At 47.4% G+C, this 27,431-nt stretch overlaps 3 protein-coding genes across 7 annotated transcripts in view; 2 read left to right on the top strand and 1 right to left on the bottom strand.

Moving 5' to 3' along the window:
• The window catches only part of LOC310828836 (lysophospholipid acyltransferase LPCAT4-like), a 33,006-nt gene extending 24,729 nt beyond the window's left edge, over positions 1–8,277 (top strand). Inside the window, exons 6-14 of the mRNA XM_083706762.1 lie at positions 1,099–1,157; positions 1,619–1,653; positions 1,788–1,842; positions 2,541–2,623; positions 3,397–3,522; positions 4,392–4,533; positions 5,631–5,729; positions 6,608–6,764; positions 7,659–8,277. Coding sequence (XP_083562888.1) covers positions 1,099–1,157; positions 1,619–1,653; positions 1,788–1,842; positions 2,541–2,623; positions 3,397–3,522; positions 4,392–4,533; positions 5,631–5,729; positions 6,608–6,764; positions 7,659–7,816 — 914 coding nt within the window. The 3' untranslated portion in view covers positions 7,817–8,277. The remainder of the gene's footprint in view (positions 1–1,098; positions 1,158–1,618; positions 1,654–1,787; positions 1,843–2,540; positions 2,624–3,396; positions 3,523–4,391; positions 4,534–5,630; positions 5,730–6,607; positions 6,765–7,658) is intronic.
• A 1,436-nt stretch (positions 8,278–9,713) lies between these two features.
• Positions 9,714–23,997, bottom strand: LOC310828762 (uncharacterized protein). Of its 5 annotated transcripts, none has more exons than XM_083706547.1 (7): positions 23,933–23,997; positions 21,821–22,015; positions 19,273–19,401; positions 19,030–19,169; positions 14,974–15,263; positions 13,142–13,258; positions 9,714–12,306 (listed from the first exon to the last, which is right to left on the bottom strand). In XM_083706547.1, the coding sequence occupies exons 2-7, from the start codon at positions 21,889–21,891 to the stop codon at positions 9,970–9,972; spliced, it is 3,084 nt and encodes a 1,027-aa protein (XP_083562673.1). In that variant the 5' UTR covers positions 21,892–22,015; positions 23,933–23,997; the 3' UTR covers positions 9,714–9,969. The 5 variants fall into 5 exon arrangements, with proteins under 5 accessions (XP_083562673.1, XP_083562674.1, XP_083562676.1 ...); XM_083706548.1 differs by lacking the exon at positions 23,933–23,997 and adding an exon at positions 22,683–23,004; XM_083706550.1 differs by lacking the exon at positions 23,933–23,997 and adding an exon at positions 22,863–22,952.
• Positions 23,998–25,035: 1,038 nt separating this feature from the next.
• Positions 25,036–26,746, top strand: NOP10 (NOP10 ribonucleoprotein). The gene is made up of 2 exons (XM_083707273.1): positions 25,036–25,199; positions 26,347–26,746. The coding sequence occupies exons 1-2, from the start codon at positions 25,146–25,148 to the stop codon at positions 26,485–26,487; spliced, it is 195 nt and encodes a 64-aa protein (XP_083563399.1). The 5' UTR covers positions 25,036–25,145; the 3' UTR covers positions 26,488–26,746.
• Positions 26,747–27,431: the final 685 nt, after the last annotated feature.

Raw genomic sequence — 27,431 nt, 5'->3', positions numbered from 1 at the left:
CTGGCGTACAGCTTCTGGGTCATGTGGCCAGCATGACTAAGCTGCTTCTGGCGAACCAGAGCAGCGCACAGAAACATCATTTACCTTCCCGCTGGAGCGGTACCTATTTATCTACTTGCACTTTGACGTGCTTTCAAACTGCTAGGTGGGCAGGAGCAGGGACCGAGCAATGAGAGCTCACCCCATCGCAGGGATTCGAACCGCCGACCTTCTGATCGGCAAGTCCTAGGTTCTGTGGTTTAACCCACAGCGCCACCTGGGCAGACAATCCAGCAAAAATGGGGGCACAGCCTGGGTTTACCTTCAGCCACCCATAGGATGACTTGCTTTTATTTTAATTGATTATAGTTTGTTGTTGTTTAGTCGTTGAGTCATGTCCGACTCTTCGTGACCCCATGGACCAGAGCACTCCTGTCTTCTACTTCCTCCTGCAGTTTGGTCAAGCTTTTTGTCCATGGAGTTTTCTTGGCAGTTTAGCAATTCTTTATTGTACAGTCGTACCTTGCAAGTTCAACTTCCAAAACGTTCGGAAACCAAAGTGCAGCTTCTGAAAAGGCTGCAGGAAGATGCTGCAGCCAGTCAGAAGCTGCGGAAGCCGCGCCGGATGTTCAGCTTCCAAAAATCATTTGAAAACTGGAACACTCATTTCCGGGTTTCAATTGTTTGGGAGCCAATTTGTTTGGGAGCCAAGGCATTTGAAATCCAAGGTACGACTGTAATCTTAAATGTAAACTGTGTAGGTGCAAATAATAATTTAATTTGCAGACATTTAAGTGTTAAGTGTAAATAATAACTTAAATTGCAGACATTTAAGTTTTCTGTTTACTGTTATATTCCAATGGATCATTTAATATTGCTTTAATTGATATAAGTTGTCTATTTGTAAGTTACGTTTTTATTATATATATTTTTACAGTATTGGGTCAGATTGCTATTAGGTGTGTGGCCTTTGCTATCTATTTTGCTGTTTCTTCAGCTCGCAAAACCGCCTTGTGTATAGCAATACAAAAAGGCGGTACACAAATTAAAAGTGACTTGAAAAGAATGAAACGAAGGACACAAGAGCAAGTCTTGAGGGTGTGTGTTCTTCATCCTCAGGTGCCTTCATATCTGGTGTCCCCATCCAGCCGGTCCTCATCCGATACCCAAACTCTCTGGTGAGTCTACAAGAACATTAGGGAAGGGTGGGCAGAACATCTGGTTGGCAATAATAATAATAATAATAATAATAATAATAATAATAATAATAATTTATTTATACCCTGCCCATCTGGCTGGGTTTCCCCAGCCACTCTGGGTGGCTCCCAACAGAATATTAACAACATGATCAAACATCAAACATTAAAGAGCTTCCATCCCTGACATCTCCAGGTAGGGCTAGGAAATATTCCCTGTCTGACACCCTGGAGAACTGCTGTAAGTTGGTGCTAAGCTATATAGACCCCGTGTTTTGGCTTTGCATCGTTCCATTGCTAATGTTCCTAAAGGTACTGATGGTGAGGCAGCTGAAGAGGCTGTATTTCAGTTCCTCCGCACATGCGTACAGCTGTGCACCTGAGTTCGATGCCATGACAAACCTCCCTAAATATTATTTTAAAAGTGCTTCTTTTCTTTATAGGATTCGACGACATGGGCATGGAGAGGACCTGGAGTGTGAGTAATTGACATGGGGGCATCAAATCTGGAACACTGTGTGCACTGGTGTGTGGGTTGGGGTGTGCTTGTTCTGCAGGCTGATGGGGGCTTGGTTTGTAGCCAAGCGTCACCTTCCATTTTTGTCCTTTCAGGTTAAAAGTCATCTGGTTAACAGCATCTCAGCCCTGCACAACAGTGGAAGTAGAGGTAAGGAAATGTCTCTTTTTCCTTTCCTTTCCTTTTTGCACTGCAGCGTCCCCTACTGTGCCACGCTTCCTAATGCAAAGTCCCAGATTGCCCAAACACTTTAGGATTCAGAGTCAGAATCCATAAATTCAGATTCAGTTAGCTACCCACTCCACTTCTTGAAGGGAGTAGTTTTTCAACACCCCTCATCCCCACCACTAACATGGTAGAACTCTTTTTATCATATGCAATTATGGGAATTTCTGGAAAATTTGAAGCCGTAGAGAGGGAGAAATGTTTTGCTGCTGTTTTTTTTTCTAAGGAAAACAGGGTGGAACTTTAGAGGGGAATTGAAATATATGCAATACTCATTTGCCAAAGGTGAACTCATTTTACTACTTTAACTGCATAGAATGCACTATTTAGCAGCAGGGGTGGCATGCAATGTACAGAGCAATCATAAGGATGTTTACTCAGAGACAAGGCCCACTTTTCAGTGGAGCTCACTCCTAAGTAAAGGCTCACTGAAATTTCTCTCCTACTGGAAAAATGGGGGTGGGAAGTCCTAGCAGAGTGGGGAAAGAAAGTAGGGGGAAAGCTGTGGGGTTTTTTTCCTTCCCAGGAGGTTTCGTGGACCATCACAATTCTTAATCGCATATCAGACCCACAGCAAGCCATCTCTCCCCGATTGGGCTCATAATTCTTCCTGTAATTTTCAGTTCCTCCCAGTTTATCAGCCCAGCGCTGAGGAGGCTGTGAACCCCACACTGTACGCTAACAATGTCCAGAAAGTGATGGCCAAGTAAGTATGAAGAGGGAGCAGGTCTTCATAGTTTGGGGGGAGTGAGGGACTTTGGTAGGCTGGGCATGGTGCAGAATCCTGTTTAAAGTTCTTGCTTCCCCTCAAAGAATTCTGGGAAGTGAAGTTGACCCTTCAACAATTCCTAGCACCCTTAACAGTTCCCATAAATCTTTGGAATTACCGTTGCCAGGAATCTTTGAGGGGAAGCGATGTGCTTTCTGTGGGTGGCACAGATACCAAAGAGGCCCAGAAATGAGGAGAGGCAGTGACTGTGTGGAAGAGATGAGGCGAAAAAACTAGACCCAGGCCCCAAATCAAGGGCACTCCCCTCCACTACAGCCCCACAGATTGCATGGACACAATCCAAAGTCATCCATTCCACTTTATAACAGTGTGGAAACTTCTGCTGCTTGAAAGCTGTCAGAAGCAGCCGCAGGGACTGTGAGCATTTAAACCTGAGGGAAATGGGGAACGTGGTAGCTGTAGTCAGAACAAGAAGAAGTAGCAGGTAAAATAAAGAGAAAGAGAGAGGCTTTTCTGCTAGCAGGAAAAACCCCATCACCCTTAAGCAGCTGATTCAAGTCCCTGGTGGTTAATGTCTGGGGGAGACGATCAGGATGTTTGTGGGCAGGAAGTGTGACTGCAGCATTGGCCCTTGACGCAAGTTGATGGGAAACCCCTCCTCTTATCAGACGAGGCCTCAATTTGCTACTTAGACCTCCCCCCCCCTCCTTTTCTTTGCCTCTTGCCCCTTCTCCCTTTTTTTTGGCCAGAGCCCTGGGAATCCCAGCTACAGATTGCGAGTTTGTGGGCAACCTTCCAGTCACCGTCGTGGGGCGCTTGAGAGTGGCCCTGGAACCACGCATCTGGGAGTTGGGCAAAGCGCTTCGGAAGGCCAGGTGAGAGGCCGCATTTGTGTGCAGGAAGGTTGAAGGTTCAGCTCCAAGCATCCCCAGTTAGAAGGATCAGGAAGTAGGGGCTGGGAGAGATCTTGGCTTGAGATCCCGGGAAGCCACTCTGAACCTGGTCTAGGTGAGTCTGTTCTCTAAAAAAAGAGGGCGGAGGGGCTGGGAACACACAGGAAGCAAAGGAAGATGTCTCATATCACACTCTTGGTCCATCTAGCTCAGTGTTGTAGACTGGCAGCAGCTCCCCAGTCTCTCCCAGCCCTGTCTGCAGATGCTGGGAATTGAACCCAGAACCTTCTATGTGCAAAGCAGATGTTCTGCCGCGGAGCAAGGGGCGTGCGTCACTGGCAGTAGAAAGCCACAAGTTCAAGAGTGCATGAGAGGGTCCCACATCGGGGCCAGCCACAGCATGATGGTCGAAGCAGCGGTGGTGCCCAGGATGCCACGTTGCCATTTTCTGACGGCAGCTAAGTTTCCCTTCGGTCTCCTCTTGCGATGGGCAGACATGTCCCCTCATCATCTATGGCTGAGTGAAGCATGTGGGGAAATCCAAAAGAAGGGTACAGTGGTACCTCTGGTTGCGAACGGGATCCGTTCCGGAGGCCCGTTTGCAACCTGAAAGGAACGCAACCCATGTCTGTGCCTGCGTGGGTCACGATTCGCCGCTTCTGCACATGCACGTGGCGTCATTTTGCGCGTCAGCAAAACACGAAAGTAACCCTTTCCGGTACTTCCGGGTTGCCGTGGAACGCAACCTGAAAACGCTCAACCTGAATCAAATGTAACATGAGGTATGACTGTACTTGTTACGGTAAATGTGAAAACCTTGCTTTCCTTATTGGTTCCCCCCCTTCCTGCAGGTGCCCGACAGGGGGAGTCAAGAGCCAGCTGGATTCCTTGCCTGCTGGTGCATCAGGGCAGCTAGGGCCGAAGGAGCTGGCTCATTGGCTGGGGCTGGCCTGCCCTGAGGATGTTGAAGGGCTCTGCACCTATTTCCAGCAGGTAAGTGGGAGCAGGAAGGAAAGCACAGAAGCGGTTTGTACAATCGCAAGTCAGTGTTTTAAACCCAAAATGTCCTTGAGGGTTTTGGCAGCACGGCGGTATGCAAATGTAGCAAGTACAGTGGTACCTCTGGTTAAGAACTTAATTCGTTCTGGATTTCCGTTCTTAACCTGAAACTGTTCTTAACCTGAGGTACCACTTTAGCTAATGGGGCCTCCCACCACCGCCACACGATTTCTGTTCTTATCCTGAAGCAAAGTTCTTAACCCGAGGTACTATTTCTGGGTTAGCAGAGTCTGTAGCCTGAAGTGTCTGTAACCCAAGGTACCACTGTAAACGTGTTGGGGTTATTGTTTTTTGTTTGTTACTATGGTATTTATTTTTTTGTTTTAATATTGTAAACCAGCCTGTGATCTTTGGATGAAGGGCGGCATAGAAATTTAATAAATAATAATGATGCGTTTTACTCTTTGCATTTATATCCCACTTTTTCTCCATGGAGATCAAAGTGGTTCTCCCCCTCCTAATCTAATCCCCACAACAGCCCTGTGAGGTAGATTAGGCTGAGAGGCCATGACTGGCCCAGCTTCAGCTTCATGGCCAAGTGGGGATTTGAACCCTGGCCTCCCAGGTCCTAGTCCTAGTCTGACGCTCTAACCACTGCACCACACTGCCTTTCCAAAATAGAAAGGACATGGAAAGATGTGGTATTCAATGAATATCCTGAAACAAGGGGAGATGCTTTGTGAAAATGGCTGCAAAAAGTCTAAATCACTGTTAATGTGCTCCCTGATTGGCTAAGATTGGCCATTGTGATCTGCATGGGGAAAGCCGCCATTGTCTTAGCTACGTAGGCCTAACTTGCCCTTTGTTTTGCCTGCACATAGCCAAAATCTTATGGGAAACAGAATGGGGGAAATAACAATGAAACAGGGGTGAGCTATGGCTGTGAACAGCTTCACAAAAAAAGGTGATTTTAAGGTTATCCAGCCCCCTGTCCAATTTGTCGCTACTTTTTGAGGTTAAAGTTGAGCCAGGAGAACATCTGGTTCAGTGTGCAATGCATTTAGTCCTCTCCTTCTTATATCTCTTCCCAGGATGCCGATGGCAACATGGACTCCCGGGAAGTGGCCCTAGCCCTAGAGGCATTGGAAGGAGAGCACAACCCACAAGAACTGACGTTTCGTGCTTTTAAGGTAACCATTGTGGTTGAGTTCGATGGAGAGAAAGTCAAGCTAGTGATTTGATGGAGACAGAGAAACCCAGTTCTCTGCTAAACATCTAAACAATGAGTTGGATGGCACTGGCTAGAGGGTATGGGGTGATGCCTAGCCCTTCTGGCTTGTTGCTTCCCCCCTGCATTCCACTCCCCCAGCCATTTTTCTCAGCATCTTGGTTGGGGAGAAGCATTCAGGGAGGGGAGTTCTAGGGTGGTCCCTATAGGACTTCTGTCTACGTGAAGCACAAGTGAGATTGTGAGTTTAGAAAGGGGTTAATCCAAGTGATGGACGTCATGGCTGCGTGCTTCTGTGGTCTAAACCACAGAGCCTAGGGCTTGCCGATCAGAAGGTCGGCGGTTCAAATCCCTGCAACGGGGTGAGCTCCAGTTCGGTGCCAGCTTCTGCCAACCTAGCAGTTCAAAAGCACGTGAAGTAGATAAATAGGTACCACTCCAGCAGGAAGGTAAATGGCATTTCCGTGTGCTGCTCTGGTTTCACCAGAAGCGGCTTAGTCATGCTGGTCACATGACCCGGAAGCTGTCTGCAGACAAACACCGGCTCCCTCGGCCTATAGAGCGAGATGAGCACCGCAACCCCAAGTCATCCACGACTGGACCTAATGGTTAGGGGTACCTTTACCTTTAATCCGAGCGATGGAAGACATGGCTGCATGTCTCTGTCGGTCTGGGTGGGCTATAGAACGAAAGGGACGGGGATTGGGGCAAAGTGGACCGGACCAAAGGTTTAAAGGGGAAGAGCCTCTGCTGTGGCGGGAAAGAGGGCATTATATGCAATGTTGCATTCAGAGTTCATATCTGTGTTCCTGACATGCACACCCCTCTCTACAACGCCAGCTCTTCACGGAGACAGACGGTGAGACAGAGAACAGTCGGCTTTGCCAAGATGGATTCTGCGCCATTTTGCGCCTCCTGCTGGGCACACCAGGTGCAGATGGGGCCGAACTCTATAGTCGACTTTGTGGGGACCACAGCCAAGATGGACTGACCCTTGGTGAGATCCCTCATAAAAGCGGGGCATGGAGTGTCGTATGTTGAGTAAATGAAGGGCACGTTAACATCAAGTTTTGAGGAAGAAGGGTGTTGGGTTTTGAAGACTCCTAGGAAGTGGGTACAGATCAGGGTCTCATCCACACCATATATTTTAAGCATATGGCTTCCCCTAAAGAATTCTGGGAACTGTGGTTTGTTTGTTAAGGGTGCTTGGAATTGCAGCTCTCTGAGTGGGTGAACAACAGTTGCCAGGAGTCTTTGGGGGAAGCCACGTGCATTAAATATATATTCAAAAAGAAAGAGGTTGCTGATTGGGTAGAAATGAAATGAGAAGTGTGATGTGTTGATTTTGGTCAGCTCAGCTAGGGAAAATGACGAGGAAGACCCTCTGGAAATGTGGAGATTGAGGGTTATGGGAATGATTATGGAAAAGGATTGGGGACAGCTATGATAAAGGGCAAAAAGTAAGGAGGTTGATAAAAGCTGCAGGAAGAAGTGTCAACCCCAGGGTGTCCAACATGGCATCTGTCGCTGGCGCCTACAGAGTCATCTTCTCCCTCCCTGCTGAAATTTGTTGTGAAAGATGCATTCTGCTGTAGCTGGTAGAATAGCTGCAATGTTTGTCAGCCCACAAGAGTTTCTCAGGTTTGCAAATGGGCCCATGGATCCTGAAAGGGTTTCAGCGCCTGGTCCATACTGACGCAACTTCTGATGCCAGGGGATTCTCCTACGGCTACCCATACACCACTTTTACACTGATATTCCTTATTTGTGCTTTTTATCTCGTGGTTTTTATCTTGTGAACTGCCCCGAGATCTTTAGATGAAGGGTGGTATATGAAGCTAATCAACGAAGTGAAATATTCACCCTGCTTTCCTTTTTCTCTCTTACCCAGATGAGTTCCAAGACTTCTCTCTCCGCCACCCTGACTATGCCCGCCTCTTCAGCACGTACCTGCGCCCCCCTGTGGCGTGCACTCTGTCCAAGCCTGGCCTCCCACCCACCTATGCTAATGGCGTTCCTGCCTCCCCTCCCAAGAGCAAGGCAGACTGAAAACCCCCTGAAAACTCTTTAGCCATGTGTATACAACGAAACACACACACAAACACACACAGCCATGCCACATCCTTGGCCACGCAGACCCCGCCCCTCCTGCTCGCTTGCTCGCTCTCTGCCGCCACGGTGGTTAGGCAAAGGGGGGCGGAGACACCCCCATCTCAGGGCAACCGTAACCGGGGAATCACAGCCGCAAGTTCTTTGGGGATTGGGGCTTCTCTCCGTTTATTTTAAAAGTTTTATTTTTGTTATGTTTTAATTATATCATTTTATCTTACGTTGTTGATATTCTGTTTTGTTTGTTTGTCAATGGGAAGGGAAGGACGGAAGGGTGAGATACTGTTGCTTTTCGTTTTCTTTTCTGTTTTGTAAAATATAAAAAGTGCTATTTTATATATAAAATAAATATCTATATCTCTATAATAAAAAAAGATATATGTATTAAGTTTTAAAACAAAGGTGGTTCCTGATTTTGTTTGTTTGCTAAGACAACTTATGGAAGACTGGGGGAAGGAGTTTGGGCTGTGGGTGCAGATGATGGAGGCCACAGCTTGAGTTTTAAGGTTTTTAGTTCAAACGTTGGAAGTTGGTCCATTTGGGCAAGTGGAACACTGACCCAGCATACACTCTCTCTGCTTTCAACCATCCCCTATCTGCCTGCCTTCTTACTTGCAACCAATCCAGGGACTGGCACTGCCAGTCACTGCCTCAACCAGCGGCTGGCATAATGGGACACCATCACTGCTCACCTGATCTCTGGTTGGTCGCATCGCTACTGCATGCTAGGAGAAGGAAGGGCAGCACAACAGCACTAGCAGCCACAGCGCTGTGCAAGCACGCTGGCAGAACCAATCTTGGGTTCCTGCTGGCACGTTTGCACCGCACCAACCTCCCCAACCTTTTGCCCTCCTTTACATCCCAGTAAGCAGTGGTGGTGAGCAGTGACATCCTACCTTGCTGCCTGCTACTGCTGTAGTCTTGGTGTTGCCTCTGTAGAAATCAATAGGGAGGATGGGGACAAGACTAGAATTAGTCGGCTCCTACTTGAAAATGGGTTTGGCTCCAGCTCCTGTGGGTTTCCTTGCCTTCTGCCCTACCAGCCCCAGTGGCCACCAGCCTAGTCGGCTCCTACTTGAAAATGGGTTTGGCTCCAGCTCCTGTGGGTTTCCTTGCCTTCTGCCCTACCAGCCCCAGTGGCCACCAGCCTCTGTTGAACTCAAGTGAGATATGCATGTTACGTGCCGAGGTTGGATTCAACTTGGCTATAAGACGAGAGCAAAAGGTTGCGCTGTGTCGCCAGCCTCTTAACAAGAGTGATTCTATCCAGGGCTCTGTCCAGCCTGAGACTGGAGCATTGTAGCATTATTCAGAGATGGGGAAGAGGGTTAGATTTGGGACTGGTTGCCAGCCCTGAACCTGTCACATAGCCAGGAGGTTCAGGACGATGAGTAAGGGCAGAAGTATCATGTTTTCTTCCCTTTGCTTCCTGAAGCCTGCCTGTGTAGTTCAAATAGGGGGATTTTTAAAAGCTCATGTCTCCTCCCTTCTCAACCTTAATGCTCGCCTCCAGGATTCTATCAGCTGAAGAAGGCAAATCCCTATCCCTGTTGTTTTTAAACCAAAGTGACCATTTCAAAATTTTATAGGCTTGGTAACCACTGACTGCAGGCCTGTCTCAGGCTGGAGTTGCTCTTCTGTTTTATTACACACACACGCACCCTATTTAATTTTATTTTTAAATCAAATGTATACGTTTCCACAGGTATGCAGAAACAAGCACTGCCTTCCTTTTCAATTCCAAAACAGATCGGCACAGGATAACATGAGTTCAATATTAGGCAGGCTAGTAGTCTCTAAGGTGGAGCTTTCAGAGCCAGGCTTCCAGCCAAACAAGTTGCATTCAATATCTCTTTTAATTTGCTAAGAAATTTGAACGAATGCAGGGAGGGGGTCTGTCAAGTCCCACGGGAAGCGTATCTAGGCAGATCGTGACTTGGTCAAGGTATTTCGGCGCAGTCTTTTTCCATGTTATTTTGAGTAATGGCAGGGCTCTGAAATCTCAGCACAGCTGTCAGCTGCCAAAATGGAGACTTTAAGAGACTTTACCAGGGTTTGCTAGAGTTAGCCTCCATTGAAAGAAAGGAGCTCTGCTACTGGTTGCGAAGGCGCTTGCTCCTCCGTGTACCTGAGCCATTGTTCTTTCTCTTGTGACTGTGCTGGGCGGCTGTGCTGGCTTCTGGACTCCTGTTTGGTGGGGTGGTGGAATTCTGGGGCACCTGCGCCCTCGTGGAATGCCTTGTCTTAGCACCTTGCTTCCCAGCATCCGTGGGTGAGGAGGACAGGGTGTCCCCTTGTTCCCTTGCGAGAGGTGCAAGGGCACTGTGAGGGGAGAGGCTGAGCTTGGAGGCAAGCAAGGAGGAGAAGCTAGATAGCTCCTCATCCTCCTCTTCGTCGTCTTCTTTAGCGCCATATTTAAGGATGTCTTCCACGCTTCCTCCGGGGAGTTCTGGAAGCAGGCCTTTTGCCACGGCGACTCTCTCAAGCAAATCTTCCCCTTCCCCCTTACTCGAGTTCTTTGCGTTACTCTCTGAACTGATGAGCCCCCTGTGGGCTTTAGAAGGGAGCAGATCGCTAGACTCAGATCTCTGACTGGGCTCATCATTTCCATGGCTGCCTCCACTGCTTCCTCCACCTTGTTGTAGTGGAAATGCTGCTCCCCCTTTCCCAGAACTGGCAGCCACAGGAGTGTGAGCTCCAGCTGGACTGCAGCTGCCTCCATCAGCTTCCACTGTGGCAATGTAGCCTGAAGGGTTTGGCGTGGGCTCTGGGTTCTGCTTGTCCTCTGGAAGGTTTTCCACCCAAGGCGTGACTTTGCACTGATCTGTAAGTGGCCACTGAGACTTCTGGAATTTCTCAGGACACTTCTGGATGCCTGGAGATTGAGGCTCCAGTACTGAGAGGGTGAAATATGGCACATGCTCAGAATCTGTGCCTGTGGGCTGCTCTTCAAGCAACCCTATCCGACTAGAATTGGATAAAGTCAACTTCTGTCTGTTTCCCTGGCTGAGTTCAACATGTGACTTTTTAGTTCCTTCATCTGTTTCCAACACGGGTGAGTCAATGGACTGTTGGCCATCTTGTCTGGTGGAAATTGGTTGTTTGTCTAATGATATATTATCTGCAGGCAACTGTACACTTTTGACTGATGCCGTTGTCATTTGCTTCCAGTTAGCCTCTGGCTTCTTCTGAGATTTGACTTGTGTTTCTTGGCCATTGAGGTGATTCCCATGTCCAGAGGGGCTCAATGCTAGACTGTCTTGTGCTGCTGAGCTTTTCCCACATGGCTCGATGCCTCCAAACTGAGTTACAGTTACATTAGGGGTAGGTTTTGCCCCTCTATAAATGCCTTGGGACTGGAGTTGATCTTTGGCTACTTCTCCTTGACAGCCATTTAGCTTTTCACATTCAACCTGCAGGAGTTCCTGTTTTATCTGGTTGTCTGGGTGAGATGTCATCTCATTACCTTGACAGTCAAGTTCTCTTCTACTGGAGATTTCCTTCGGCCCCCTATTACTTTGAACTAGGAGTTGATCTCTGGCCTTTTCTGCAGAGTCAACATTTTGTCCCCCATGCCCATTCAAAGTCATCTTAAGGGTCCTTTCTGCTGCTATGCGATCTCCTAATAACATTTTGTTTAGGCCTTGACGATCATGGTCGGTCCCTTTTGGATCATCTTCCTGTATTTTCCAGACAGCATGAGCCTTCTTTAGACATTTGACCTCCCCTCGTTGGATACCATCTTGTTTTCCACATTTATTGTGGGGTGGTTCTAGATTATTCCAAACCAGCTCCATCCCATTATGGAACTGTCCTTTGACAGCAAGGCTGCCTTGCCCTGTAGCATGCTGCTTGACCTTGCCTTCTTGGCCGCCATCTTGTTTTGAATGTTCCAAGGCATGGGGCCTTGCAATACCTTGCTTGGCTTTGTTGACCCCTTCAGATGTTAAGTTTCCAATAAAGTTTCCAGTAATGCTGGCATTTCCTCTTAGACCAGGAGTAGCTTCCAGTGTGGCCCACTGGCTATGAGAAGAGCTTCCATGACTTTGATCCTGGCCTCGTCCCTGTGAGTTCTGGGTTTCCTCTTCATCTGTGCTCTTCAGGGAGAGTAGCAGGTTTGCTTCCTGAGAGTCCTGGATGCCACATTTGTGAGAAGAACTCTCTGCTTTTGGCGGAAAGCCTTGTTGCTGCGAATGATGTGCCAATGGGGAACTGGTGGCTGGCACAGGCAATTCTGGCTGGTTGCTTCTAATGACTTTGCTGGTCAAAGGCCTCTTCAGGGCATGGCACGATGCATCTTCTCCTTTTCCATTACCACTGACCTCGTCCTCTTCCTCAGACTGCGATGGGGTGGAGTCAGAATGGGATGTAGGGTAGACAGAGGGCTCCCTTTCTTCTTCCGACAGCGCCAGGAGTCTCTTCTCTGTCAGCTGTAGACAGAAAGGAAAAAGGAACAATTCAGAGTAGCTATGGGGAAAGTCTTGCCAGTACTGTCTCTCAGCCCAGCCCCGTAGTGGGATAATTCTGTGCCTCCACAGCCATGTGCAGGTTCAGACCTTCCAAGTGTCCCTATTTTCCAGGGACAGTCCCAGATTTACAGAAGCCATCCTGGTTTCTGATTTGACCCCAGAATGTCCCACTTTTCCTTACAATGTCCCTATTTTCATTGAAGGCCATTAGAAGACATATTCCCTTTATAGGGAAGTTTTTAAATGTCTAATTATGTTTTAAATACGTTGAAAGCCACCCAAAGTGGCAGGGCCAGTCAGATGAGCACAGTACCATCATCATCATCATGAGATAGGATGTGCCTATTTTGGAGGGAATGAGTTCTGGTCTGCCAATGTCACTTTATGTGGCAAAAATAGGATTCCATGCATGATGGGAAATATGCTATGTCCCCATTCAGTGTTATGGTCAGTTTCCAGTTGTATGGGTAGTAACCAACACAAAATGGTTGGGACAGTCTTGACAGTGGTGAAGGGGAGGAGATAGTCCTCCAATTTGCACCATGGCCGTTATGACCAAACAGCGGCTTTCAAATGGAAACAGAAAATGAGGCCTCTTTGTCTTTTCCACATGTTTCACATACCTCTCTGCACAAGACTTCCAAACCACAGGCTGCTGTGGCTAGAAGACACAGTGGCAAAGCTGACATAACCACGGCTGCCGTGGTCTGAACTGGCCACATGAGCAGGCCAAAGCTGCAGCCTTGAAACTCCCTGTGTGTCCCTATTCCTACCCCATTCTCATTCCATGTGTTACCTGATTTGGTGTTAAGTTTAGCTCCTCCGCCAATTCCTCCATCAGATCTAGAGGATCCTGGCTTTTCTCTGGAGACAGCAAGTCAGCCATAAACTGTGGATGAATGACAGCTTCAACCTGTCGGGGAGAGGAAGGGGAAGCATCATGGCTTGTGGTATTGAGCCTGGCTGAAAAGGAGCAAAAGTCTGCATGCCCAATCCTCACCCGAGAGATAATGTAATAACTCGTTTGTTTAGAAATACTGTTAAAGATCTGGGTTAGGGGAGAGATCCCCCTAAAACCTAGGAATGAATAAATGCTAGGATATTGATTCATTGGGAAATGGATTAAAACATAAACTGCAGGGATTTCCTGGGCTGGCTTATGCAAACCAACCTTGTGAGATGAGATACAGCTAAAGGTCCATTAACTTCTTCCCCCCCCAGGTGTGAACAGAGGGATTGGGGAGGCTGCCAGGGTAACGCTGGGGGAGGGCAAAGGGTTTTATGGGAAGAAGAAGGGGAGAAAGGACCTGAAATCGATCTTGGAGAGAGGTTTCCTGGAGGTTTCCTGCGCTGCTGCCTATGGAAATGTCTATGCAGTAAGATCTGGACTCCCTCCACACAGACTGGAGGTGTAAATAGGTGAATAAATCATATTTCTTTAGGCACAACAGCCTCCACTGTGTCTTCTATTATCCAAAGGGACACAGACCCTCTATGTGTGCCCGGGACCCCATGGGCTCTTGCCATCACTCGGCAGAGAGAGGAGTAAGATGCAGGCTTTGGGGAAGTGAGGCTTTGTCAGCAGAGGAGTTTCCAACCTGCCATGGTTGGATAAGACTAAAGTGGATTCTGAATTGTAAGAGGGGAAGGGTTAGTGGAGCTAAGGTGAGGTTCAGGTGGTGGAGACATGAAGCAGGGAAAGGAAGTGGCTTGATGAATGGAGAAGGAAGACAAACTCAGCATATGGAATGTTGTGGTCCAAGGAACGGGTGTGGATTGAGACTAGCCTTCCCCAACCTGGTGCCCTCCAGATGTGTAGGACTCCAACGTTCATCAGCCTCCGACAGCATGGCCAATGGTTGGAGATGATAGGAGCTGCAGTCCAAGAATCTCTAGAGGGCAGCAGGCTGGAGGAGGACTACAAATATCGGTTTATGATAAAGATTAGTAATAAAGGGAGGAGTAAAATACAAAGCTGCTTTGGATAATTGCTTAGCAACACTCAGTAGTGCGCAAAAGCTGGGCTTGTGCTGTTATAGCTACAAGATACAAAAGTCAAAGTTGGTGGTGGATGCTAACCATGTGTTGTGTGTTTGGCTGCCACCATTTAAACATCTAGTAAGATTTACCCTGATGATAATGATCGTATTATGGCCCCCTCCAGGCATACTTTCTTATGGTGCATTCATGATAATTTGTGCCCATGATGGTATCAAGGCACTTATACATGATTGCGCTATCAATGTTGTTTGTACTTACAAAGGTTTCTGGGTGGACATACTCCTTTATCAGTACATGACCCTCCTGAAATCCTGTAAATTTTTCATTCTACAAATATTCCGGTTTGTTTGTTGGTTGTCCTTTCGTTCCGCTACAGTGCAATAATGCAGTAACACAATAGACAGCAATAATGCAGTAACACTGGGGAAGGATTGCAGAACAACTAATAAATCAGAATGATGTGTGGGCAGTCCTGTATCAATCTGCCATTAATGCACTATTATTGCATTAGTGACTTGTTGCAGAGTATACATGTAAAAAAACCAACAGCCTGGAGAGGGGCTGAGAGAAGGGCTGCAAGATTTACATTTGCTCCATTCCCACGAAGCAAACGCCACTGCTGTTTACCTTACAAACAAATTCTTCATCATCACATAACTGATCGATATACTGCAGCAGGGCAGGATCTGGGAAGGCCCCCTCTTCCTGCTCTTGGGGGTTGCTGCACACCCCTTGTTCTTTCTTCTCGTCCTCTTCCTCCTCCCAACTCGTGTCCAGGCCTTCCATGATCTCAGCATACTGGTGCACCGCCTCGGCTGGGATCTCCCTAGGCGCTCCTGGGGTGGAAGTGCTGGGCGGACGCCGCTGGCGACGCCGAGGCTGGCGGCTCTTGGAAGCTGACTTCTTGGGGATGTAGACTTTGGGGGAAGCAAGGAGATCATGGAGTCAATCCTACATGAGTACACTGGGCTAGGTGAACTCGAATGGCGCGTGCAACTCAGTGCTGACCTATCACAGTAGTTCAAATGGAGTGAAGGCATTTCCTGATGGGTCCAAATTTACTCCACTTTTGGGAGGAGATGGGCTGCCATCAGGCCCCGCTTTCCCCACCCACCCTTTTTTGCCTTTGGGTTGGCAACTGGGAGAACAGCTAGCACTCCGCCAAGAGGGCCTGCAGCAGCTGATCTCTGCCTAGGCCTGGAATAGGGAGATGGTACCCCCCCCCCAGCATATCCTTACAGGCCTAAAATGGTTGGTGACCCCTGCTCTCAGTATCTTGTTGCTAAGAGGAAGTGCTCAAAAATATGTTGGCAATGCCAGACGGTGTCTCAGAAGCCAAGGCTCATGGGGAGAGAAGCATAAACAAGAATTTGTGGGCTCAGTGCTGCTGCATAGTTCCATCCCTTAACTAGGGGAACCGGAATCAATTGCACAGCAAACAGAGTTAAATGTATTTAAATCTGTATATATATATATATATATTTGCTTTCGTAGATTTTCACGGGTACAGGAATGCAGGTTTTGGTGTCCTCGGGTGTCTTCCCGTGTAAAAGTTGGGGTGTCTAGGCGACGTTTCGACGAGGTCTCACTCGTCATCTTCAGGCTGGTGCTTTCGGCTTCTTGTTACTGGAACAGAGCGGGATCTCAATGTTTGAGTTCCTATAAATACTGTAGAGGGGGTGTGGTGTCTAGCCTCCAATGTTCTGGGCAGAGAGGAAGTTCCCAGGCTAGTGTGCCTTTTCTTCTTTTGTTCCTTAATTACTTGAGAGATACCTTGAGTGATTTCTTGAGTGATATCCTGAGTACCACTTAGGTGGGTCATTAGGTGTGGATTAGTTGCTAAAGTCTTTGTGTCTTGACCTCTTGAACTTTGTGAAGAGTTTTCCTGAGAAGATGGCTGTATTGCACTTAGTTGTGCTTTGGCTTGGCTTCGTGTATAGGGGCGAGCTGTGGTTTTGTGGCTTGTGTCAGCCAGATCTGTGTAGGGATTGCAGGGGGGTGCAGCATCCGGAGGTGCCACCATGGATTGGCTACTGGATGGTGTCAGTAATTCATCTGTGGAGAGGGTCTGGGTTTGGGTCTGGTGTGGTTGATTGGTGTTGGCGTTCTGTGTGCCTCTGGATCTGGTGTCAGTTTTTGTGGGGAGGGCTAATTTCCAGATGTCTGGCAAGCGGGATGTGTCGTCACGCTTGTTCATGTTGTGAGGGTGTTTCTCTATCTCGATGGCTTCCATGATTATTCTCTTGTGGTGATGTTCCGTGTTAAAGAGCAATTTGGAATCTGCAAAATTAATTTCGTGTCCTGTTTCTTTCATGTGTTGGAAAAGAGAGGAAGTTTTTTCTTCTTTTTTGACGGCATTCTTGTGTTCTGCGATACGTGCATTTATTCGTCTGTTTGTTTGTCCAACTTTGGCTCAGATATGTTGACGACACCTTTGTAATTTGGCCACACGGGAAGGAAAAACTGGATAGCTTCCTCACACATCTCAACAACTTACACCCCAAAATACAATTCACTATGGAAATAGAAGCCAACAACCAACTTCCCTTCCTTGACGTCCTAATCTACAAAAAACCTGATGGCTCCCTAGGACACACTATCTACCAGAAAAAAACACACACCAACCGCTACTTACATGCACAATCACACCACCACCCTGCACAAATAAACTCCGTAGCCAAGACTCTCATCTCCAGAACCAAACGCCTGGCTGACAAAGACCACTTGACAACTGAGTTACAGAATCTCTCAAATGTGTTAATTGCCAATGGATACCAGCAAAACAGGATTACGAAGCTAATCCAAAAGGAAACACCCCCCAAAAACCAAGACACAGAAGAAAACAATGGCATGGCCCTCCTTCCTTATATCAAGGGCACTACAGATAAAATTAGCAAAATCCTCCATAAACACAATATCAAAACAGCCTTTTGCACCAACCAAAAAATAGCCAATATCCTCAGAAACCCCAAGGATAAAATCCAGTTGGAAAACCAAGGGATCTATGAAATACCCTGCAAAGTCTGCCCAGCCACGTACATTGGACAAACAAACAGACGAATAAATGCACGTATCGCAGAACACAAGAATGCCGTCAAAAAAGAAGAAAAAACTTCCTCTCTTTTCCAACACATGAAAGAAACAGGACACGAAATTAATTTTGCAGATTCCAAATTGCTCTTTAACACGGAACATCACCACAAGAGAATAATCATGGAAGCCATCGAGATAGAGAAACACCCTCACAACATGAACAAGCGTGACGACACATCCCGCTTGCCAGACATCTGGAAATTAGCCCTCCCCACAAAAACTGACACCAGATCCAGAGGCACACAGAACGCCAACACCAATCAACCACACCAGACCCAAACCCAGACCCTCTCCACAGATGAATTACTGACACCATCCAGTAGCCAATCCATGGTGGCACCTCCGGATGCTGCACCCCCCTGCAATCCCTACACAGATCTGGCTGACACAAGCCACAAAACCACAGCTCGCCCCTATACACGAAGCCAAGCCAAAGCACAACTAAGTGCAATACAGCCATCTTCTCAGGAAAACTCTTCACAAAGTTCAAGAGGTCAAGACACAAAGACTTTAGCAACTAATCCACACCTAATGACCCACCTAAGTGGTACTCAGGATATCACTCAAGAAATCACTCAAGGTATCTCTCAAGTAATTAAGGAACAAAAGAAGAAAAGGCACACTAGCCTGGGAACTTCCTCTCTGCCCAGAACATTGGAGGCTAGACACCACACCCCCTCTACAGTATTTATAGGAACTCAAACATTGAGATCCCGCTCTGTTCCAGTAACAAGAAGCCGAAAGCACCAGCCTGAAGATGACGAGTGAGACCTCGTCGAAACGTCGCCTAGACACCCCAACTTTTACACGGGAAGACACCCGAGGACACCAAAACCTGCATATATATATATATATATATATATGCAAATAAAATGTATTGAAATCTGCATAAAGTCAGGTTTTCTTGTAGCAGAATATGGCTCAGAGTTGCGATTTTAAAATAAGCACCACACAGTCTCCTGGGCATAGGGAAGAATTAGCACATGGAGACCGTGTGTAAAATGAACCAGGAAGTCTTTTCCATGTGGGGTTTTATGATCAAAGGCGTACTAGCTGCCTGGGGTGAAAGCATGCCAGCCGGGGAAGCAATATAGAGTGGCTGGGGAAACCCAGCCAGATGGGCGGGCTATAAATAATTAAATTAATTGTCATTATTATTGGGAGGAAAGAAAAGGAGCTCATTAGCCATTTGCATACTAGTTCCCCATCAGGTCCTCTTCCTATTGGCCTTGGATGCTGATCCATTAGGTCAAAACGGGGCACTGCCCCACCAACCTCTGTCTGCCTTCAGCCAGCCCTCACCTGCCTGCCTTCTGACTTACAATCAATCTAGCGGGTGGCTCCAGCTGCCATCTTCCTTCTCCTTAGCCCCAGAGTTGCCCCTTGTAGAATTCAGCAGGGAGGAGGAAGTGGGGAGGAAGACACTAGAATTGGTTGGCTCTGCCGTCTTTGGTTCTGCCTCCACCTACCATTGAATTCTCTGCCTTCTGTCCTACTAGTTCCTAGGAGCCACCCCTGTTGGCCAACAGTTGGTCTAGATGGGTAAGGGTTTTGTTCAAAGTGCAGAGGATTGTGGGAGGAAGACACTACCTTGCTGCTGCCCAGACTCAGGGGCGGGGGACGGAGGTGGCTTGTTGGGTTTGGGAGCTGGGGCCTGGAACTGAGAGCAACTGGCCAAGAGCTTCATCTTCTGGATCTGTTGCTCCTCTTCTGCTTCGAACTCCATGAACCTGAGAAAGGGAAGGGCAGAAGAGGGAGGGTGAAGTCAAAATGAAGGGACCCTCTTCACCCGCTAGCCACCCATAAGCCCATATGTGGGTGGGGAACTCTTACTTTTCTGCCATTTCGTAGAAGATCATGCGCTCAAAGTTGCTGCTGTGCTCCCATTCTTGCACGGCACGGGGAACCCCATCCTCCAGGGTCATGTCGGGACGCAGGCGTGCCAGTGAGCGGAGGACGGGGCTGCAGGGGCAGGACAATGATGTCACATCAGTGAGAGCAAAGCTTCTAAAATGGGAACAGCAACCCTTGCCTCTATGGTCACACCCACACCAAAAATCTAAAGCACATTTAACACACATGGCTGTGGCATAACTGTCCTCATATAACCAGCATGCTTAAGTCTAATTCATGAAGGGGTTAAGACCATAGAGTAAGATGTGCTGTCAAGCTTAGATAGGTCACGCCCCCTCACCTTGGGGAAGGTTTATCAAGCTCAGATCGCATGGCTCAAGCAAGTTATCTTTGTGTTTCTATGCAAATAAATTAGAATCATTCACCACTTTGGAAACTAAGTTTGACAGCCTGTGTTTTCTTACTGCTGTATGGGAAAGCACATGAATCTGACCTTTGAATAAGTAAACTTTTTTAAACTTACCATACACGTGGTCTCTTTCTATGATAGAGGGGGATGTTGGAAGCAACTTAGAAGGGGATATTTTAAAGCAACCTATATTTCCACACTTTTGTGGTTTTAAATTTCTCCAAACCTGGATCTACGCATCCAGGGAATTCTTCTTTTTATTTACCATATCTTTTGCTTCCCAACAATGACTTTCTCCAAAGAATCCTGGTAACTGTAGCTTAACCCTCACAGTACTACAATTCCCCACACCCTTAGCAAACTACAGTTCCCTAGTTCCTTTGGGAGAAGCCGTGTGCTTTAAATGTGCTTTCACATTTGGGTGTAGTTCATAGCCGTTCACCACCACAACCACCCACAACTTTGACCATCATGAGATTTATGGAGCCGTCTCTAACCCCAATTTAGCTCCTTAACCTCACTTGACAGTATAGGCAGTATAGCCTAGTGGTTAAAAGAAGATGAGGAGGAGACCTTCAAATAGGTGCCAAGGAGTGTTGTTGTTACACTGGTACATGGGTTTGAATACTTTGGAAAGCACCCTTTCTGCCGTGGAGGAACCTTGAGCGGTTGTAGCAACCCCTGATTGCAATTTGTCAATACTTTCAGCTTATGAAATGAGCAGAATTAAGTGCTAAAGCTACCTCACCCCACCCCCTGGTTTTAATTATACCACTTCAGGTTGCAGGTCCTGGATTGCATGTCTACTCTAACTGAAATGTGTTTTTCACAGGGGAAGGGGCATGCATATTCAAGGGCAGTGTGGTCAGGTAGGGGGTTACTTCTTAATTCTGCTGATAAACAGGAAAAACTAGCCCTTTAGATGATGGCAGTGTGAGTTGATACCGCACTTCAACAATTTCCCCAGGGTATGAAATGGGAATTGCCATGAGGTCCTGGGTTGGCAAAGTTAGGATTAGTGTTCAGATTTCAACCAGGGCTTCAGGGTTCATAAAGAGAAACATTCAGAACTCCCAAATCCTTATTTTGTGTGCAGAGTTCTGCCACCAAACTCATTTTGCTTATGACTCAAGGCCTTCCCTCTAACTTCAACCATTCTGTGTGCTGGATTCAGTGCCTTTAGAAAACAGTGGGATCCCACATCTCAGTACCAATGATTTTGCTGTCTCAATCAATAGTAACCCAGGGCTGACCAATCCCCCTGCCAATCCTCACAGTTTGTTATCTGCTTACTATCCCCACTCTAGGTCACCCTTGTCTCCCAAACCAAATGATCCTTGCCACCAAGACCCTCACATGAAAAAACAGGCGAGAGCTTCGGCATCAGGCGTGGCAGGGAAATGGCGCCTGGCCAAGGCCTTGTAGCGTTGCCAGCGCCGATAATTCTCATAGACCCCCTTGGAGGTACAGGCAAAGGAGGCATCACTGGGAGGGGGCGCTCGGGCAGATGGCATGGCCTCTGGCACTCTCTGTTTCCTACCACTTGGCTCCTCGCCAGCTTTGGCCAGCAACACTGTGCGGATGCCGGGGCCTGCTGGCCCATCCCGACGCTGGGTGGCCCAGCCCAGTGGCATCCCTGTCAGAAAGAAAGTCTGGGTCCGGGGTATTTCCTCGGCGCCCCCCATCATTGGGCCTTCTCTTTTTAACTTGATGATCAGCTTGCTCCCCGGGGCATCGGCTGAGGTCACAAGCAGAGCTGTCCCAGGGAAGGCGGGCAGGAGCAGCGAGGGGGCGCTGGGTGGGCAGGAAGGTGGGGCAGGGCCCGGGGTGTGGGCCTGAGAGGCCATGGCCCTATGGGAGAAGGAATATGGAGCAAAGAGAGCTGTTCAAAGGAACTGGGGCCCTGTCTCTGTTTGCTCCGTGAAGTCCTGTTGTGGGATTGTTGACGGAAACGAATCGGATACAGGTCCTTCTGGGAAGTTCACAATGATGCCATTTGGTTTCCAAGAAGATCCATCATTGTTGACTCAACTCTAGGTGCGAAGGTTGAAGGATAACAATTCCAGAACCTAGACACCTTGGGGGTTCCAATAAGGGGGAGGAAGTTAAAGTTCTAACCTGCAGGTCTGATCTCTATTCTGCATGCTACGTCTGATTTCATCTTCATACTGTTTCCTGAGTATCCGCATGTGCAAGGGCTGTTAATGGATTCCACAAGGAGCAGGTGTTCCACTCAATCTTAGCATTACCTCCAACGTGGGCTGTCAACCTTTCTATTGGCTCCCGCTCCTGGGTCTTTAACAACAGCAGGATCTGCAGAGATAACAAAACAGGTGACAATCTCCATGCTGCAAAACACTTCTCTTGATGATGTCTCCAACCCACCCTATTATTATAAATAAAAATATTATTGTTGTTGTTGTAAAGATTGGGCATGATTTTTCTTGATTATCAATTGCTCATCCTACCTCTGTCTATAAACATTTGAAAATGAAAAAGCAACGGGGGAAGCTGACCAGCATCGGTCCACAACAAAGATACACACCTCTCCCAACCCACATCCCCAGAAATGATGCAAGAGGTGCTACCTGCCCAAATCCTGCCCAAATTAAAATAGCAATACAGTAGTTGTTTGTGAGGTGCTTGTTGACTTGTTTTGTGTCTGCTCTGACATCGGGCAGCAGATGCAAGCACAGGGTTATGCCACTTGAGGGCAACAAGCAACAAATCTTGACCAGTTTGAAACTGTTTAACTGCCATGGCTTCCCCTGTGGAACTTTGAGAAATAAAAGTTTTGAGAAGGTACTGAGAATCTGAGAACTGGGGAGTTGGAAGAGACCAGAAGAATTCTCTCTCAGGTGTGATGATTTGACAGAAGTTTCACCTGGGCAGTGTGTGTGTGTGTGTTTTCTGCTTTTTTTCTGCAAAGCAGGAATTGTATCCAACCAAGTTCTTTCCAGAGCAAACCCTTAGAATTGACCCATAGAGAAGGTGTCACAACTGAAAAGTCTGTCTTCCTGGTTGCCTCAGTAAAAAATCTCTGCAGTTTACGGCACAACCAGGAGGCCCTCCCCTAATGAGATTTGTGATCGGGTAAGCAAATATGGACAAACAGCCTGGTCTAACATTTGGGAGGATTTTATTAAGTCAATGCTAAAACCTTAAACCTGCCCAGCAGCATATTATTATTGCCCAGCACAGCTGCTTTAAGACTGGAGTAAAGTTGGTGTCATAGGATGCCCCATTCTTCAACCTAGCTGCTGCATCCTCCTGCACTTCTGGATTAGCCTTCAGGGCAGCCTTACACAGAGCATGTTACCACAGTCCAGCTTTGACATTAGCAACCCATGAGTCACAATGACAAGGCTATCCTTGTCTAGGCTATCCTTATCTAGGTCTGGAGGCCCTCCTAGACACTGTGACCTCTTGTGCCTCCAGCAATAAAGATGGATGAAAGAGTACTCCCAGACTATACCTTCTCCTTTTGAAGGAGTGCAACCTTATCCAGTTCTGGAAGACCTTTCCCATTCCCAGACATGTGAACTACCTGCCCATAGGACTTCCATTTTGCTTGGATTCAGTTTCAGGTTATTTACCCTGACTGCATCCAGGCAATGATGCAAGAATTGCACAGCCACACCTGACTAAGATGTAAAAGAGAAGCCCAGGCAGGTATCACCAGCAAACAGATGCCACCATGCTCGAAATCCCAAATGAGAGCTTAATAGATGTTCTTAAATTATCGCCTCCTGTTTTATCTCCCCTCTTAATTCTTTGGTTTAACTATTCTATATGGCTTGGCTCTGAGGCTTATTGGAACCCCAATGACATACAGCCATTCCCACAACTAGGCCTATCTCTTGTCCTCTCCTCTGCATGTAAAACTTTGTTTGGCCATCCATGGGCTCCTGCTTATACCCCATGCTTAACATCTGGTTTGAATCAAAGAAATGTAGAGTTGAAAGTGACCACGAGGGTCATCTAGTCCAACCCCCTGCAAAGCAGGAATCTTTTACCCAAGATGGGGATCGAACCCACGGCCCTGAGATCCCAGCACTTCAAAAACTCCTCCTTTGCCCTCTCCTGCTGGAATCCTGTGCCTGCTTCTTGACCACTTAGAATCAGGCTACTCAGCTTGCCTTTGGGCCCTTCGAGATGTTTGTTTGTCATGACAGGGAAATGCAGAGGAAAGGTTGGGAACAGCAGTTGCTTGAAGCAACGTGATCTAACCTCCTTGCAAACCTGCAAACCGATCAGGATGAATGCTCCCAAGGCGCTCCTTGTCTCAGTAGGCCACACCCTCTTTGTGATTTCACCTGGCAGGTATGTGTCCTTGAACTCTGACGATACCTGGAGGGAGGATAGATCAGGGTACAAAAATAATTCTACTTTAAATATGCAAGCCTTACATTTATTATTCTGCACACTTTTGACTCGTGCCCTGACCACTGATGGCATATGGCCCCTGGAAGGCTGCCCACAAGGTAATGTGGCCCTGAGCCTGAAGAAGTCCAATGCAGAGCTTGTCTGAGGCCCTGGGCAGGAGTCCCCAGTCAGCTGGGAGGCACCGAGCTTCTTTGGCATGACAGTGTTAAGTCCGGCAGGCCTCTGGCAGGGCCCTCTGGGTACCTGCCCCACGCCTACCCCCCAAGCACATGTACCCACCTGCCCACCCACTTCTGCAGAGGTACAGATCAGCACATTATTTGTAGAGGTGCTTTTAGTAGAGAAAGATGCAAACTTTCAATAGGGAACTCTGGGTATGTTTAGCCTGGAAAAGAGGAGACTGAGTAGAGAAAGGATAGCTATCTTCAAATATCTAAAGGGCTGGCACTTGGAAGATGGAGCAAGCTTGTTTTCTCCTGCTCTGGAGGGTAGGACTGGAACCAATGGATTCAAATGGCAAGGAAGGAACCCCAAACTAAACCTTAGGAGAAAACTTTATGACAGTATGAGCTGTTTCACAGTGCAGTGGTCTCCCTCGGGAGAATGTGAGCTCTCCTTCCTTGGAGGTTTTTAAACAGAGGTTAGATGGCCATCTGCCATGGATGCTTCCGTTGAGATTCCTGCATTGCTGGGGGTTGGACTAGATGACCCCGGGAGCCCCTTCCAACTGTACAATATAATTCTAGATTTGAGTCTAGTGTGTGTGGCTAGAGCAGATAGACTACAATTCCCAGAATGCATTGAACCAACAATGACTTCTGGAGCGGAGTACTGTACAGTATGAGACTCCGGAATTCTGAAGCCGAAAGACTACAACTCCCAGAATGCTCGGTTTCTTTACGAGCTCCTTCATTGGCAGATTAAGGCATCCTGCTGGAGAGGAAGTGGGTGGGGCTAATGTGCACGTGGGTTGTATGGAAGCGCGTGTATATTGGTAGGAGGAAGCTCTTTTAATCCGTTTGCAGGTATATTGCTAACGCTTTCATAACCCGCAGCAATGTTTCTGCAGTACTACCTCGATGAGCAAGGAAATAGGGTCTACACTCTCAAGGTAAGGATTTCACTTTAATGGCGTTTGTCTCTCCGCCCCTCCAAATTCTTAGTCCCTTTCTCCTTCCTGATGCCCCCCAAATCCAGATGCTATGCATATCAATTCTTGTTATGCTCCATCCAATACTAATACACTAATAATTTGATTATTTATACCCCACCTATATGGCTGGGTTGCCCTAGCCACCCATATCTGGCTGCAATTAATCTTCTTTCCCTATTGTTTCTTTTAAAGATCGTCATTGGTTTAAATGTGGAATTATCTGTGCAAAATCCGCATGCTACTTTGATACCCAGATCATAATTTAACATTGTGGTAATTACATGGCTTTCGTTTGTGTATCCCCCCCCCTTAAGTTAATTAAATACTTGTTTTTGGTCCTCGTGAATGGATTGGGGAGGGGTGTAGGAGGAAAAAGATTGTACGGGTCTAAGTGATCTGTTGAAATCTTAAGAAAGAGACATGTGTGAGTTCTCGCGATCATGAAAAATTGTATTTTTATTAACTTGTTTGTTTATTAGAATATAAGCACGTGGGTGGGGAATGCCTTGTTTTGATTTCATGAAAGGCACACTAGGAGTGTTGCGAGGCTCAGATTGGGAAGATGAGAAGCATGTATGTCCTTTTCAGTACCTTGGAAGAAAGGTTGGACATGAAGAAAATAAATGTGATTTTAAGATGGAATGTGTAGCTTTCAGGGCTGGTTTGGTTTTTCTAGGATTGTAGTTGCTCACATATAGACTGCCAATATTAACATACACATTTAAGCCAAGATTGTTGGGATATTGCTGTTGTTCTTAATCTCAGCTGACAGTGTTTACACACATACGTATACAGTGGTACCTCGGGTTAAGTACTTAATTCGTTCCGGAGGTCCGTACTTAACCTGAAACTGTTCTTAACCTGAAGCACCACTTTAGCTAATGGGGCCTCCTGCTGCTGCCGCACCGCTGGAGCCCGATTTCTGTTCTTATCCTGAAGCAAAGTTCTTAACCTGCAGCATTATTTCTGGGTTAGCGGAGTCTGTAACCTGAAGCGTATGTAACCCGAGGTACCATTGTACATATATATACATATACATATATATTTAAAGCCCAAGATTTTGTATGCTCACAAATTGCTGTGCCTTCTCTTCCCTGCTTTGCAGAAGGCGGATCCCACTGGCCAGCCAACGTGTTCAGCCCATCCTGCCCGCTTTTCTCCAGATGACAAATATTCCCGACACAGGATCACCATCAAGAAACGCTTTGGAGTCTTGATGACCCAGCAGCCTCGGCTCGTTGTGTAAACTGCTTGCCATCCATTCTGGTAGGGACCTCTGCAGCCCATGGAGATGAGACAAGCTTCCAGCTCCAAAGCAGCCTCGAAGACGTCGACACAAAAAACAAAAGCACCAGATCTGCATTTCTTCATTCCACTTCATCACTCAGACTTCTAGAGAGCCACTACTGATGTGCGAGGGAACTCCTGCAATCTTCAAATGAGCTTGAATTCCTTCAGTTGCACCTGCTTGCCCCCTTGATTCTGGAAATAAAGCAAATGAAATATTTCATTTTGTTCCTTTAACATAAGAATGCTGGTGGTGTTGTCTGAGTAGGAAACCTGGAATCTAGCAAAGCATCTGATATTGGGGGGGGGGGTCATGTTGTGTAGTGAATCACAAAGCAGAGGGGGCTTCTCATCTGAAAAGGGAAGAAGCACTTGTATATCTCAGAAGTGGGGAAACTAGTGCTCCAAGTGTCCCAAGCAGTGGTGTAGCAGGGGGGGCGGCTGCACCGGGCGCAACATCTGGGGGGGGCATGCTCGTTCTCTGCCCCTACTAAAATCCATGGGTTAGGGGGCGCAAATTACTTGCCTTGCCCCAGGTGCTGACAACCCACACTACGCCACTGGTCCCAAGAGGAGTGTTCATGTTCAGGGTCTCTCCTAGGAAGGCATTCCACTCCTCTTTCTGTTCCCTCTTCCACTTTTCCAATCTCCTTTCTATAGCCAGTGCTCCTCATTGGGCTCTTTTGGAGAAGATGCCCCACCCCCTTAGTTTGTTTAAAACAAAATGTGCTTCTGCAAACATCTGGGTTCTCTGAACCATGCCAATAACTCTGTCTTGTTTCTCATTAACATTGCTTTGATTACAGTCCTGGCAGCACTCACTAGCTGAGTTTGCTTGGAGAAGGAGCAAACTGATACTGCCTCACAAGCAATTCAAATCCATCACAGATGTTCAGTGGAGGA

Source organism: Podarcis gaigeae (assembly GCF_964106915.1).
Source record: "Podarcis gaigeae genome assembly, chromosome: 13".
In the NCBI taxonomy this organism is placed as follows: Eukaryota; Metazoa; Chordata; class Lepidosauria; order Squamata; family Lacertidae; genus Podarcis; species Podarcis gaigeae.
This window is presented reverse-complemented; position numbering and strand designations above follow the sequence as displayed.

Bases quoted from the DNA above. Each gene is read 5' to 3' on its own strand.
- NOP10 (XM_083707273.1), top strand. From the start codon at position 25,146: ATGTTTCTGCAGTACTACCTCGATGAGCAAGGAAATAGGGTCTACACT. The intron at 25,200-26,346 runs GTAAGGATTTCA...CCTGCTTTGCAG, and splicing joins ATAGGGTCTACACTCTCAAG to AAGGCGGATCCCACTGGCCA.
- LOC310828762 (XM_083706546.1), bottom strand. From the start codon at position 21,549: ATGGCCTCTCAGGCCCACACCCCGGGCCCTGCCCCACCTTCCTGCCCA. The intron at 19,170-19,272 runs GTAAGAGTTCCC...TCCCTTTCTCAG, and splicing joins TTCTACGAAATGGCAGAAAA to GTTCATGGAGTTCGAAGCAG. The intron at 13,259-14,973 runs GTAAACAGCAGT...TCTCCCCGACAG, and splicing joins ATGAAGAATTTGTTTGTAAG to GTTGAAGCTGTCATTCATCC.